The following is a 15,418-nucleotide window of genomic DNA, read 5'->3' as shown; positions in this document are numbered from 1 at the left end:
CTAATCTCTTATTCTCACTCTCACACACCACTTTACTCTCTCAATCTCAACAAAACAAACACTCTTCTTTCTCTATTCTCTTTGTATTTTGAAAAAAAATCTGAAAAATTACCAAAAAAATGGGTCTCTTCAAATTGTTTTCTGTTATGATTGTTGCTGCATTGTTGTTGAGCACAACAACAATGGCTCAATCTCTTACCAAGTCACAACCACCGAGGAAAGCAATCTCTCCGTCGCCTGCAGCCGTCACTCAATCACCGGCGTCTTCTCCTTCTCAACCATCAGATGCAGCCATCTCTCCTTCTTCAATCTCTGCTCCACCATCTAAAGCACCAGGACCTGCTTCAAGCGGTGTCGTTTTCAACAGAGTCTCTGTTTCTGCTGGATCTGCTGCGCTTGTTGTTTTTGCAGCGGTTTTCATCATGTAGATAGATAACCAGAGTTATCTTTTGTTTTCTTTATTTTATTAATAATTAAACTTCTATGATTCAATTTATTTATTTATTTATTTTGTATTACAGTGTGTGTTCTTCTCAATTAAACTTTTATATGATATGATATATTTATTGATTTCTTTAAATATCCTTGTTATTATTCTTATTAATTGTTTTAACTTCGTTTCATAGCTTGTAAGAGAAAATTTCGGTTCATATTTGTGTATTTACCGGTCACGTTTTGAGATCCGTACTAGTAGTAATTAAAATAGAGAAACATAGGAGTATTTTTTTTAGAAACATGTTAATACTTAATAGTACAAAATTTGTTTAGAATTTCACAAGACATTAACAAATCAATTACTAATAACTAATTCTGTAGATCAAATATGGTTGATTATAGTGAGATGCGTACTTTTTACTTTAATCCTGGAGACAAGAAGACCATAAAAATAAGGAATTCCATAGTCCATAGACCTTAGATCTCAAACTTTGATAGTGATGATGATCTTTTACTTTAATCCTTGAGACAAGAAGACCATAAAAAACAGAAATACACCAGTGATTTCTTTGATAAAATGTCTCAAATTAATTTATGTTGAATGTTTTTCAATTTGGTCGATAACTTTACCAATTTTGACAAACACATTCACTAATAGTTATGGAGAGAGTGTTTTGATCTCGTGATACTCATTGTCATAATAGTCCTTCAATCGGCATACAAAAACATTTTAAAGTTTCTGGTTGTTGATTTCATTAGTCAAAAATGTTAAATTAGTGTTAACTTTGATGATGTGTGATGTGTCTCTTACTTTCGCCACCTACGATCAGTTATTTTAAAATGTTTTCTTTTACTAATTAAGGACTGCTGTAATAGTGGAGGCTTTGCTCCCTTTATGTACAACAAAAAGGATTATTATAATAGCTCGTGACAATTTCAGTGACCCAAATGATTGTTTATTCTTTAGGGGATGTATTGGATTGATATTACGGACAATTTTGGCAAAATAAATCCGGAAGATTTTAACCAATTTTGAAGGATTGTATTGACTTTTAATAGTTTTTTTATTTTTAAAAAAGGTTTACAATCAGGATTTTCTAATTTGGATTTTGATGGATTTATGACATACTAGTGGCGAAAGGACCTATAACATACTACCCAAATCCCTCACCACTATACCAAACCTAGTGGCTTTTTCCGCACAATCACCGTACAAATGTTCATCAAACCAAAAATAAAATAAAATCAAACAAGTGTATTGATAATGGTACCTTTGATATTTTTTTCTCTTCATTTTTTTGTTTGTTTCCGACTCTATGACCGATTAATCCGAAAGACCAATCTTTATCTCTCATAATTTTACCAACAATCATCTAACTCATTGTCATCTAACTTCATACAATTGTTGTTGGACTGCATTAAGATTTGTTACTCGAAGAACAATTGGAATATTTTGTGATATATTAATCAATCATATAAGAACAAATGTTATAAAAGGGGATGAATGTTGGAAAAGGGTGGGGAACGTTATTCTAACGTTTTGAATCAGGTTGAAGAACATAAACCAAAACCAATGTTAAAAAGGGTATGAATGTTAAAAAAAATAAATTAACAGACTATAAAATCTGTATAAAAGGGATGGATGTTAAAAGAACATATACCAAAAGTGGTGCTGCATCACGTCCATGGTTGACTACCGTCGTGGAAAAAAAGAATGGGAAGTGAGAGAGTGCAAGAGAGACAATAAAAAATAAAAAAAAAATCATGGAGTGAGTTTGAGAAAGTCTCGAGGTTTTACGTGAGATTGTTGAAATAAATTATCATGTGTATTTTTAACTAAAAAATCTACTATAAGGAAGAATTCATTGAAATCTGTATATTTTTGAATACCAAAAGACTTTTTTATAAGTAGTGAGAAATCTCAATTGAATATCAATGTATTTCATTGACTTGAAAAAAAAAATCTTAATTGTCTTAATTGAATATCACAATATTTATTTACTTTTCATAAAAATCTTGATTGAATAACATAAAACTTTTTTATTATAATTTTTTTTTTTAAAATCCTACGAAATCTCAATTCAATTGCATTCCAAAAATGACTAAAGTCTAACATAGTAAAAAATCAATTTCGACAAAGAACTTCATGAACATGATATGTGGGTATAAAAAGTGGCAACAACCAAATCTAACTTTAGCACCATGAAAATCCCTCTTTCCATACATTTCTTCAAAAAATTCATTTAACTTGTGAACCAAAATTGAGAAAAACATATGAAAATGATGGAAAAAAAAGGAAAAATAAAATAAAAGTGTCCTATTTTATTTCCTTATTTTACTGGTTGAATTTATTTATTTATTAGGTATAAATACATGATATTTTCTTTGATTCAAAATGAGCTGGAATCGAATACATGACCTATAGCATAAGACCAAAACCCCTCACCACTAGACCAAACCTAGTGATTTGGTATAAATACATGATTGGTTGTGCTAAAGATGAGTTGTTATCAAGTAGAACACCCGTTTTAATACATAAGTCAACTACCTTCAGATAGAATGTACTACTATAAAATAACCATTCAATCTCTAAAAAGAATATGCTCAACCCATACAAAAAAAGAAACAAGAATATATGCTCAATAGCAACCGAATAAAATTAGACCAAATTAATTTTATAATCACTAAATCTTATGTTATATTGTCAATTTTTTTTTTTTTTTTCCTTTTATTTTGTAGATCTTTTCCAATTTTATTATCTTTCTTATTTTGCTAATGTACATTTTTTCTACGTTTTACGCTTCCACTTGGTACTGTTTTAAACTGTAGGTACTTTTTTAATATCCAATACAAACCTTTTTTTTTATTTCTTCTTTCTTTTCATCACCACACACATAGATCTAAACCGATCGAAATGATAACTCTAACTCTATTATTTGCCTCCACCATTCTACGAGTCTCTTCCTTTTTGTGTATGGAATCGCCACTCCCTTTGGCAGCAGTCACTAACTCGGAATAACTAATTTAAATTTTGTGTAAAAAAAATAACTAGATTAAAATTTAGACAACAAAATTCTTCATTTATTTTGAAAAATGAAGAAGACAAAAAAAAAAAAAAAATCTTACTCTGCACTAACTTACGTTCGAAATTTGAAAACGTATATAACATCCCAACTCAACACGTAATATAATTCGATATCAAAAGATACTATATGACAACTCAACATGTGATAGTATAATTAATACTAGTTAATTACCATAATTGATAATCAAATCATGATTAGCTGACCCTTTAATTTAAATATCAACAGCTAACAATAAAACAACACAGCCCATAAACTGTGTGCAAGTACCTTCATATAAATACCCTTCTACACTGATCCAATTCTCACACGAACAAAAATGAGTCTTTTCAAATTGAACTTGATTTCAGTTATGATTGTTGCTGCATTGTTGTTGAGCAGCATTACAACAATGGCGGCTGAATCTCCGGCTTCGTCTCCTTCCAAACCGCAAACATCGGGAAAAGTAATCTCTCCGTCACCTGCTGCCGACGTCACTTATCCATCTAAAGAGCAAAAAGCTGAAGCACCAGCGCCTAAAGCAGCAAAACGTAGTTCCAGCGCTCCCGTTTTGAAAAGAGGATATGTCGCTGCTGGATCTGCTACGCTTATCATTTTCGTAGCAGCTTTGATCATGTAGAGACGTTATTCTTATATGGAGTTTATTCATTTAAACTAAATAATATATATATATATATATATATATATATATATATATATATATATATATATATATATATATATATATATATATATATTCATTGATTTGCATTTCATCTTTTGTTGATTTAATTATCCTTTGCAATTATTATTATTTTCATCTTTGTTGATTTAATTATCCTTTGCAACTATAGTTTATCTTTGTTGATTTAATTAAGTGTCTTTGTTTTTCTTCTTAGTTCGTAGGTGTTTTCAGGGTTTGTCTAAAATGTTCAATATTTTGTATTTTTTTTTTGACAACTAATATTTTGTATGTTAAAACAATTAAAAGTAGTAATTTTTTTATTGAAAAACAATAAATATTTATTAAAAATTTAAACAATTAATATTAAATATAGTTGTTTTAATACAAATTTATAATTTTGAAGTTCTTAACGTGTGCAAATTTACACATGATAATTTATTTTCTTTTAATATAAATAAATTATTTCCGGTTCATAGATACTTCATGGTGAATTTTTAAGAATATAATTGATGTTAAAAAAGTTGAATTTTAAAAAATTTAAACCCGCTCAGAATTAATATTTTATGGTACTAGCTTAAAATTGGTATTTTTTTCAAGGAATTTTAAAATTAATTTTATTTGATATACAAGTTGAAAATTTTCTTAATCTATAATATGTATAAGCTAGAACAATTTACCTTTTTCTTTCCTCTCAAATACTTGCCTCTCATGCATTATTTTCTATAGTTGATTTGACAATAAATTCATTTAATAATTTTCTATAATATTTTTGTATAAAAGTAAAAATATTAAAAATATAATTTTTACATTATATTTTTGTCGGTTACAAAAAAATATTAATTTAGTTCTAATTTAACTAATTTAATAATATTATTAAATTTGACATAATACATTTGTCAGTTACAAACAAATTATAATTAACAAAATAATTTTAATTTATATTTAAATATGAAATAAAAAATATTTCGGTTACATAATTATTAAAATAAACATTTCAATATATTAAAGTTGTAACAGTTATATTACTAAAAATTATTAAAATAAACGTCTCATAGTCTCAGTATTATATTAATTATCATAAAGTCATATTTAATTTTGTATAAATAGAAGTGATTTTTCCACAATTTCATTATTGAGATATCACCAATGAAATAATCATGGATATTGGTAGTAAGAGTTGTGCGTACTTGGGAGGTTTAAGAATGCAAAACTACAAAAACTTATATTTTTTGTCAAAAAGTTTAAAATATGATGATTTATTCTTTATTCTGTAAGAGACCAAATTGAAGTTTCACATAAAATAGTTGTCGAACATAAATATATTTCTTTTGACATTTATTGACAATATTATGAAACATCCTTTTTAGATCTTACCAAACAAAAATTGGTGCATGGAAAAAGAATCTATCTCGGTTCGGTTCATGCAGTCATTAAACACTTCAATATTTAATTGAGCTATTTTTTTTTACAACTATTTTGTGTGTCTATATATTGAAAATACTGAACCACGAATAAACCTAATCGACATATAATTTTTTTTTTTAATAGCAAAAGATTTATTAACCAACAATCAAGACACAAGAAGAGTCAACAGAGGGGAAACAACAAGAAAACGAATCATGAAATATTTTCACATTTCAATTTCAATTCACTTTAGTTCATCCTATGTCACTTAGATCTACAAGGGAGAGAAATTCGCTATGATTTCAAGATCAATCAAACTTTACATTCTATGCCCTAAAACCCTTCCTATGCATGTATATATATCATAGATGTTAGAAAAAGATAATCCAATCCTAGCACTCAGACCTCAGTCATCAGCAAGATTATCTTCAGATACAATCTTGTTAATATGAATTTCCTTATATTGATCAATTCAACCACATTTCTGGTAAAGTGAAGTCCAAACATTAATGTGATTTGATAAACTTGATGATTAACACTTTGGCTATCACAATGAATTGCCATACTATTTTGCAGTAATTCTCACCACACTGGTCATTCCTTTTACTAACTAACAGTTTTTGTACCACTTGTTTATTGAGTTTCAATTTAATTAATTAAAAACATATTAACTTGACATAAACAAATTCAAATCCAACAATTGAACCTTTGCAACATCTACCAAACTTGATAAGAATGTTTATCTTTGACAAAAAATATAAAGAAAACATACCTACATGTCAACACCACATCACTATAAAGAAGTTAAGGTAGGGACACAAGTAGCTTGATCGTGTTCCCAAGTAAAGCTTATCCATTTGCCTAATAAGTCACAACCAAAAAACATGTTTATTTGTTTGATCACCCAACAATTTTTAACTCATGAAAATGACATAAATTATTTTAAAAGGTAATAACAGATAGATATAGAAAGAAAAATAATCCAATAAATTTGATTGATATAGGTCATGTCTTGATAAACGGCTTAATTTGCAGCTTATAACATAAACGCTTATCATGATAACCCTTATGTATAAGGTAATTCTTCTAAATAGTCTCAGAAATGTTTATGTTAATAAAAAAGTTCAAATAAGTCGATTCAATCAATCCAATCAGATTCAAATTATCTATAAGATGGACTACACTACACGTTCAAACTGTTTTGTGCATTTGCCTACACAATCCTAAATAAGTAATACAGAAAAATTAAATTGCAATCCAAGTTTCATATCATAGACTATGGGCGCTCCTAGTGATTATCAAGATTTAATTCAATACACTGACGTACAAGCCACCAAGGCACCAACTAGTATTAAAATTAGGAAAATGTTAACTAGTGCCCCTACCGGGGCACTGGTTAAGGTAACTAAAGATAGTAATATTATCTTGAAACTTGTGAAGTCAACCTCTTAAAAGTTTAAATTTTTGTTTTTTTAATGCAATTTTTTTCTTTTCTTTCCCTTTTTAGTTCCTTAACTAGTGTCCCGGGAGTACCGGTTAGCATGACCCTTAAAATTAAGCATGATAGTGATTATGAAATTTTATATGCAGAATATTCTGGAAACAAATTAGTATTCACTATTCAGTCACATAAAATAAGAATATTCTGAAAATTATGCTGAAAAATTACATTCTGGAAACAAAAACAGGACCCAAAAAAATTGACTCACAACTGAAAATGTACATAAGAAAATATAAAACTATACTGTAAATAAAAAAAATTAACAAATGAAATACACCTGTCCTATTATCATAATTCTTCTTCAAAATTTTCACCTTAATTTCTAAAAATAAATTTAAAAAACGACGTCACGCTTTCAATCACGGTAATCTAATTTCCAATTCTCAGCTGGAAACGATGACGTTCTGTTCCAAATCAGTCGAAACAGACTTGATAGGAGGAACCACCGCAACGTAACGGGTGGAAAAGCTCCGAAATCTATCAGGAGAATCATCTTCGAAATCCCCGTTTTGTCCCTCATCGAAGTTCAAGGAGTAACTCAAAGGATCGTACTGATATTTTCCGGCATGCCGGAAACCTCCGCTTCTATTCCGGTTGAACCGTCGGATAAACGTCTTCCAGCGTGGTCCTGCTACGATCTCCGACCACTCGCGGATTTTCATGAAGCCACGGGAGTACCACTGTTGACCGGAAGTGGCGGTTATCGTTGGGGAGTCAGAGCGAGATTCGGACCATGATGTGGGTCGCACGCGCTCCCACCATGGTAAGTTGAGGGTGGTGGAACGACGGGAACCGAAGCAGCAGAAGGTGCAACGTGTGTTTGTGGTGTCTTCAACGCCGGGTGATGATGATGAATCAAGCTCCATCTCCATGCCGTTGCGGCGTTTGGTAGTGTTTTTTTTTTCTTTTGTAGTGTTAATCGTAGTTGAGGAAATGATGCAATAAATTGTCTTATACATCTGTAACGTAACAGATATTAAGTTCCTAAACCCAATCATTTAGTGACTCGGTCAGCTACAACTATCAGTTTACCGAAGAAAATATTAATATATTTTTTTTAAAATACCTTATCTTTATTTTTTTAAGTGTCGTTTTGGACTAATAAAGTAAGATTAAATTGATGAAGATTATCTTTTGCATATTTTCTTTTTATTATACCTTTATTTTATTTTGATAGGATTATATCTTTATTTTAATATAACAATAAATTTCTATTTTTTTCACTAAATCTACCGTCAAACGACAATTAAAAAAAAATAGAGAGTAGTTAATTTTCATTATGTCCCAATATATAAGACATCTTTCATAAAACCACAAGAATTAAGAAAAATTGTTTTTACATTAATTATTAAAAGAGAGAGAAATAATGATATTTTACTTCTTTTTGTTTAATTAGGAGTATTTTTGTGAAAATTTAGTTAATGTAAATTAAACTTTAAAAAATTAGTTAATGCAAATTAAACTTTGAAAATTGGAATAACCAAATTTTACAAAAAGATCTTAGGACGGAAATAGTCGCTAAACTCACACTTTTAAATATGAGAAGTTAGATTACCTATTATATTTGATACATTTGAGTGTATTTATATTCTAGTGACTCTAGTGTTACAAAAAAATAAGTTTATGAGCAAATGTGACTACACAGTTTTTGAGGTGATTTTTGAGCATTGTAAATCTATTTTTTACAACTATTATAGAAACTCAAGTGTAGAGTTTGTGCAAAAACAAGCAAATGAGTTTGCTCATAAACTTGCTAAGGCGGTCATATTGTCTGCTAGTTTTCAGATTTTGGTTGATATACCAAATTGTATTGAACACATTTTAATTAATGAAATGCTATAAACACATTTTCGTAAAAAAAAGAAGATTAAGATGAGTTTTAATGTCGGTATCTTTCACACATATATAATTGTTGAAACCAATCCTTTAATTTTTTGTTGAATTTAATTGGGTGACAGTTTATTCCAAAAAATTTCAACATTGTTGCATATTGAAATTAATTATTAAATTTAGGATACTGATTAAAGTAGAATAGATCGGAATCATCTCATCCATTTTACGTAGAGGTGTAAGCGGGTCGGGTTGAGTCGATTTTAACCAAATCAGCTATCCGACCCGATCAAAGATAAATGGGTTGGATGTAAAATTCATATTTTTTTTGTTAAACTCGAACTGATCCAATCCGATAATGAGCGAGTTGAGTTGGGGGGATGGATCATTACGTATAAATTTTATAAACAATTCTCAAAATAATATATAGTTATATGACATTTTATTTCATGAAAATTTTAAAATTTAGACTAAATTTTACTATTTAAAATTTAAACAATTGAAATTACATGAAATTCTATCAAAATTTAAAACATAAAAATATTAAACTATATTATTATAAAATATAATAAATGTGATTTTTTTTTTAAATTGGTTGAATTAACGGGTTTATGGATTTAGAATCATAACCTTATTACCTGAACAAAACCACGAGTAACGGGTTGGTTCATATTGAACCTGCACTTAAATGAATCCAAAATCCAAATGAAATGTGAATTGGGTTGAATTAGACTGCAGAGTTAAACGGATCACCCCCTACCAGCTAACACCCCTAATTTTAAGTGTATGAAATATTTTTATGAACCAAAGTGAGTGTATTGTGACATGGCTACACTTAATGAAGTCGTTGTAACTTTGACTTTATACAGCTTGGCTGATAGAATGCTGAATTGTCATACTTTCATTGCTCTATATTATAATTGTCCTATGTCTATGCAGACTTAATTTATTACAGTTCAATTAAAACATGTTTTGTTTCTCACCCTAAAACTTATGCCTAGGTCTTTAAGTAAGAGTAATGCGTTAATTCTGTACTTAACCATATCAAGAAAGAAGACTATTTTAAGTTTTTTTTTTTTTAGCAGCATAATTTATATTAAAAAGCACTCTTCATAACATAAGATATGTTATGACAGCTAAAACATTGTACAAGAGATGTATACAAAGTGGAACAGCAAATGCTAAAAAAAAACTTAAAAAACTAACAAGACATAATAATAGCAAACCGCAGAAACACAAAAAACAAAAAGCATCATCCAAAACAAAACAGCCCTTGAAGCAGACACGCGCAACAAGCCCCATCATCTCTATATACAATCGACCGGACTCCACTTTCATTCATATAACATACACGGCCCTTTCGCAATCCTTCCAATGAACCATTGCCTCGACATCACCTTTATTTGCCCCACCATCTCCTCAACCGTGACCGTACCATTATTAAACACGGAATCGTTCCGTCTCTTCCACACCACCCACATAAAAGCATTCCAGATCAAACACATCCCTGCCTTTTCTTTCTTGTTTGTGACACAGGTAGCCCACATAGCAAAGGAGGTAGAAAGATTCGGGGGAATAATCAAGGTAAAACCCAGCCACCTCGTAATTCATACCAAACCTTCGACACACAATCACAATGAAGGAAAAGATGAACTGCAGTTTCAGCCTTTCGTTCACACATCACACACGTTTGTTGATCAATTCGCAGCATCTTTCGCTTGTATAAATTATCCTTGGTCTGCACACGGTTTAGTAACAGTTGCCACACAAAAGCACGTATCTTGGAAGGCGAAGCACACTCCCAGGGCCTTTTAAAAACAAAAACCTCGATCGGTTCTAGTGTCCTGCGATTATTTGCCATATTCTCCAATTGCAGATATGTTGTTTTGACAGTAAAACCCTGAATTCCATCTCCAAGCCACAACCACTTGTCATTAATATCCAAGGGAAAGAATGGTGCGATAATTTCAACTAACTCACTGTATTGATCCTCCTCCCATTGGAACATTTCCCTGCACCACATCAAGTTCCACTGCCATCTACCATCAATCAAACTTCCTGCCTCTTGAATCATAACCTGTTGTTGCAAAGAAATTCCAAACAAATGTGGGAAGCGTTGCCGTAAGGATTGGACGCCCACCCACACTTCATTCCAAAAAGATGTTGAGTCTCCTCTCCCCACCTTCTTCCCAACCGCTAGACTAAACCAATTAGATCCGTTCTCCAAATGACATAGGTCCCTCCACCAATTTGAAGCAAGTATTGGTACATTTACATCCCTTAGTGTTCTTTTACCAATAACATCACTCCCATATCTAGCTATAACAACATCTTTCCACAACTCATTTTCTTGTGAAAAAAGTTTCCACCGCCATTTTGCAAGTAGGCTGGTATTAACTAATCGTAGGTCTCGTATTCCCAAACCCGCTTCATTTTTCGGTTTGCAAATATCATGTTTAATATGTTTTGTTTAGTATTAAAAGTAACAAAACCGCTAGTATAAATCTCCATATACATTTTTAAAATGCCTTTAAAAGTGTTTTTGTCAAAAAAGAATTATTAAATAAGTTCTATTTTTTTTTTGAAACATTAAATAAGTTCTATTATAAGTCAAAATTGGGATAGTGCATTATATAAATCATCTATGGCTTCTAGTTACCAGTAACTGGTGTTAGCTTGCTTCCGAAATAGCTATTTTTGTTCCGATTAATTTATTTAAATTATCGCAAAATAAACAAATTGTACAGTTTCCTTCACATGGTGCTTAATTATTTGTCTTTCTAATATCAATTCGTCTATCTATTTGCCCACTCCATTAGTACTACAGTTGCACCAAAATATTGATTCCATTATTCAGCTTAATAGAAAAAACATTTGTGAAGAACATAATTTATTAGAAAGCATGAATAATAATAAACGTCTTAAGTAAACCAAAGTACAAACTTTATTTTTCTAAAAACCCTGACATGCATAATAGTATCTAGCAATCAATGATTATTGGCGAAATGGTTATGAATAATAGATGCAAGTTGAATTGTTGGTATTATTATGACCAGGAACCGGATCCTCAGCAGTTATCCGGTTCCATTATTATTGCTCTATGTCCTATCCTGCTAGCATCAAACTCCTTTTGCAACACTCTTAGCTTCATTTCTTTTGGCAAAAGATGGCAAGCAAAATGAAGCTGAATGAATCTGAAATTTGAAAAATATATATTTAAATTAAGAAGCGAAGAAAAATGAAGATATATATAATCAAATATACTATAACTATATATGCTTGCTTATTATATTAGTGAGGTTACCTCTGAGTTGTAATACTTCAAAGGGTACTTTGATACACCATAATTTTCTTGACCAATTGGGTTAATTGGATTTCTGAAGTCCACATGTTGACCTTGAGTGGAACAAAGCAAGAAACCAATGACCCCACTGAATCAATAAAAAATTATAATGAGAATTGATTATTATAGTTATATATTATCATAATTGAGATGTATACTAGTTAATTTCTATGTGCACTGCATCTGCATGGTCACTTGCCTTGGATATGTTGGAACATTTGTCCATGCATAGTCACTAGAGCCTTTGAAAATTTGGCGGCTTTTGATTAAAAGTTGTTCAATATCTAACGACTTGTACCAAAAGCTCTCAGCTTGGATGCATAGAACTCCTCCGGGACGAAGAGCTTTTGAAATCAATTCAAAGAATTGAGTTTCAAATAGCTCATGATCAGGCCCTGAATCATATATTATTAATTATAGAAACATAGATACTATATAGATATCATGCATATCATGAACTATATATATATATATTTGTACAAAACAAATTAGTAGAAGATGAATTAAGGAGGGTACGTACTTATTGGGTCGAAGGCATCCACTATAATTGCATCGTAAGTTCCTTTTGGGACAGAATTCAGAAAAATTGTTCCTGCGCCAGTTTCAATTAATTAAGCATCATAAACTACGTACTGCAATAATAACAATGAGATAATGAACTATATATTTGGATAATGTTTTATGTACCATCTATAACATGAAGCTTGACTCTGGGGTCCTTGTATCCAACAGCTATATCAGGGAAATATTTTTTATAAACCTGAAAACAAAAAAATCCAATAATAAGAGTCTAAAACTATTTATATAGTGTTGTTTGATTCAGCTTTAAAAAAATGAATTTTTTATTTGTATTTTAAAAATAAATTTTCTAAAATCGTTTTTCAAAATATTACAAGTTTTTTATATTTGTTTTTTTAAAATTGAAACATTAATTTTGACATCATATAACATAAACACACATTATTGAAGATCAAAACATAGTCAAAATAACAATTTTTTCAAAAAGTTGTATTTCGAAAATGAATTTTATGAAAATCTATTTGAAATAACTTCAAAATTAAGTGATTTTTTTCGAAATTTTGATATAAAAAAAAGTTTCAATAAAATGATCAAATACCTAAAATAACATTTTAAGAATAACTATTCAAACCAAATTTTTATTTGAAGTCTTTATAAAAAGTATCTTTGTAAATTTTTTTTACATAAAATTATGTAACACTATAAGAATCTATTTTAAAAAAATCTATAACAAACAGACTCATAAATAGCTAGAAGGAACAAATCATTAATTTTAAAAAAAAATTAATTAATTTTTTTAAAAAATTTGTGATCACATTTGTCTTTGTCATACAATTTTAGTGACCACAAATTGACAAATTCAAAAATATAAAATATTTTTAATTTACTACTAGTAGATTATTTTGGAATTATAATATTGCTATGCATTAAGTTGACTCTTTTGATAACTAGTAGTATATATACAAAAAGAATGTCAAACTTTATTTTACTCACATCAATGAGCATAGTGTCAATTTCACAAATGTCAATGTGTTCAACAGAAGAGTGTCGGGAAATTTCCCTAAGGATGCCACCATCACCTCCACCAAAAAGCAGCACCTATAAATAAGAGGACAATCAAAATAAAAATGTCACACGTTTTAGCAAATCATGGTTTATACATACTTCAAGGTTGAACATTGAAATGATTTGGATTCTAATATTTCTCGCAATTATGTAACATTATAATTAACATAAACCTTTTTTGGGTTTGGGATTGAGCAAAGAGGAAGGTGAGTCATCATTTCTTGGTAAGAACATTCATCTTTCTCAGTGAGTTGGAGTGCTCCATCAAGAACAAATACCTTGCCATATGTTGATGTCTGCAATTCAATTAAATTAATTAATTTCATGCTTAATAATTTGATATCAAGCCAAGTAATTAAGATAATACTATTATACTAGTATTTTACTGTATATATATGGTTATCAAATCATTATTACCTGAAAAACTAGCATATCTTGAAATTCAGATTTCCCTTGGAAACAAGTGTTTTCTACCTTCAAGAAGTGTGCTTCCCCTGCAATATTAATACATACATATTCATGTGTCATTAAGTGGAGGGTAATTAACACTATATTTGTACAAGCTATTGATCAATGAGAAACTTAAAAAATGATTAATTTTTTCATTAACCTACCTGGCCATATTGGACAATGTTCAGCAAACCAACCAGGAATTTGTGGATGTTCATCAGCTCTTGGTTCTCCATTCCCTTCTGCAACTGTGATTTTGGGTGCTGAGAAACCAGTTTCATCATAACCAATTACACCTGAAGGGTGGACTAGTTCAGAATCCATGATGTTGCTGCCACAAAAAATATAGAATAGAAATATAATTGTGGCTACTTTGTCTTAGATGTTAAAGCATGTTGGCTACGTTAACATATTTATAGTAGCATATAATGAGGCAATCTAAAAGGTTAATTTAAGACAAGGAAATTATAAAGTAATGTATCAAAGAAGAAGATGACGAATTATGTTTGACTACTTTAAATAAATTATTTCTTTTTGACCATTTTTAGTAAAAAAAAAAAAAAAAAAAAATATACACACACATACACAAGTTGACTGAAAAATCAAGTTTAGTCATATGATTTTATAATTTTTAGAAATTTATACACAAACATACACTATATTGTTCAACGGATATGATATCAAATATTTTTATAATAAGGTAAAAAGGTCTAAAACATATAGAAAATTTCTTTTAATACTTTTTTCCTAAGACCGTCTAACATATTAAAAGTAAAACCTCCTATATAGTCAAGAATATTTCTTAATTAAGGAAAAATCTGAACTTCTTAATTAAAACACGTAATAAATGTATAATTTTATTTTTTGACTCAAAAAATTATTATATGTTGTACTATATTGAATATCATTATATCTTAATTATAGAAAAATTTGAATTACTTAACTTAAAGTACATAATATATGTGTAATTTAATTTATTTTTTTACTTAAAAATAGTATTATATATGTTGAACTATATTTAGATGCTCATGTCCGTCCTAGAGGACTCCTTCGTCGGTGCCACGTCCTTCATTGCCTCCAATTTTATCGTTCCCTCGAAAAAAAAAATTTCTACCCCAACAATT

At 29.7% G+C, this 15,418-nt stretch overlaps 3 protein-coding genes across 3 annotated transcripts; 1 reads left to right on the top strand and 2 right to left on the bottom strand.

Annotated features, from left to right (window-relative positions):
* Positions 1-22: 22 nt before the first annotated feature.
* Positions 23-580, top strand: LOC123908911 (classical arabinogalactan protein 1-like). Its single transcript, XM_045959638.1, has one exon. The coding sequence runs from the start codon at positions 120-122 to the stop codon at positions 426-428; it is 309 nt and encodes a 102-aa protein (XP_045815594.1). The 5' UTR covers positions 23-119; the 3' UTR covers positions 429-580.
* A 6,890-nt stretch (positions 581-7,470) lies between these two features.
* LOC123911149 lies at positions 7,471-7,953 on the bottom strand. Its single transcript, XM_045962505.1, has one exon. The coding sequence runs from the start codon at positions 7,951-7,953 to the stop codon at positions 7,471-7,473; it is 483 nt and encodes a 160-aa protein (XP_045818461.1).
* Positions 7,954-10,496: 2,543 nt separating this feature from the next.
* Positions 10,497-14,618, bottom strand: LOC123904529 (spermidine synthase 2-like). The gene is made up of 10 exons (XM_045954181.1): positions 14,459-14,618; positions 14,262-14,338; positions 14,018-14,140; positions 13,773-13,877; positions 12,948-13,020; positions 12,781-12,852; positions 12,460-12,655; positions 12,222-12,348; positions 12,043-12,111; positions 10,497-10,994 (listed from the first exon to the last, which is right to left on the bottom strand). Exons 1-10 carry the CDS (start codon positions 14,616-14,618, stop codon positions 10,497-10,499), a joined length of 1,500 nt encoding a protein of 499 aa, XP_045810137.1.
* Between the last annotated feature and the right edge of the window lie 800 nt (positions 14,619-15,418).

This window comes from Trifolium pratense, linkage group LG2, assembly GCF_020283565.1.
Source record: "Trifolium pratense cultivar HEN17-A07 linkage group LG2, ARS_RC_1.1, whole genome shotgun sequence".
NCBI classification, from domain to species: domain Eukaryota; kingdom Viridiplantae; phylum Streptophyta; class Magnoliopsida; order Fabales; family Fabaceae; genus Trifolium; species Trifolium pratense.
The sequence above is the reverse complement of the archived record's forward strand: the minus strand, read 5'-3'. Positions and strand labels throughout refer to the sequence as shown.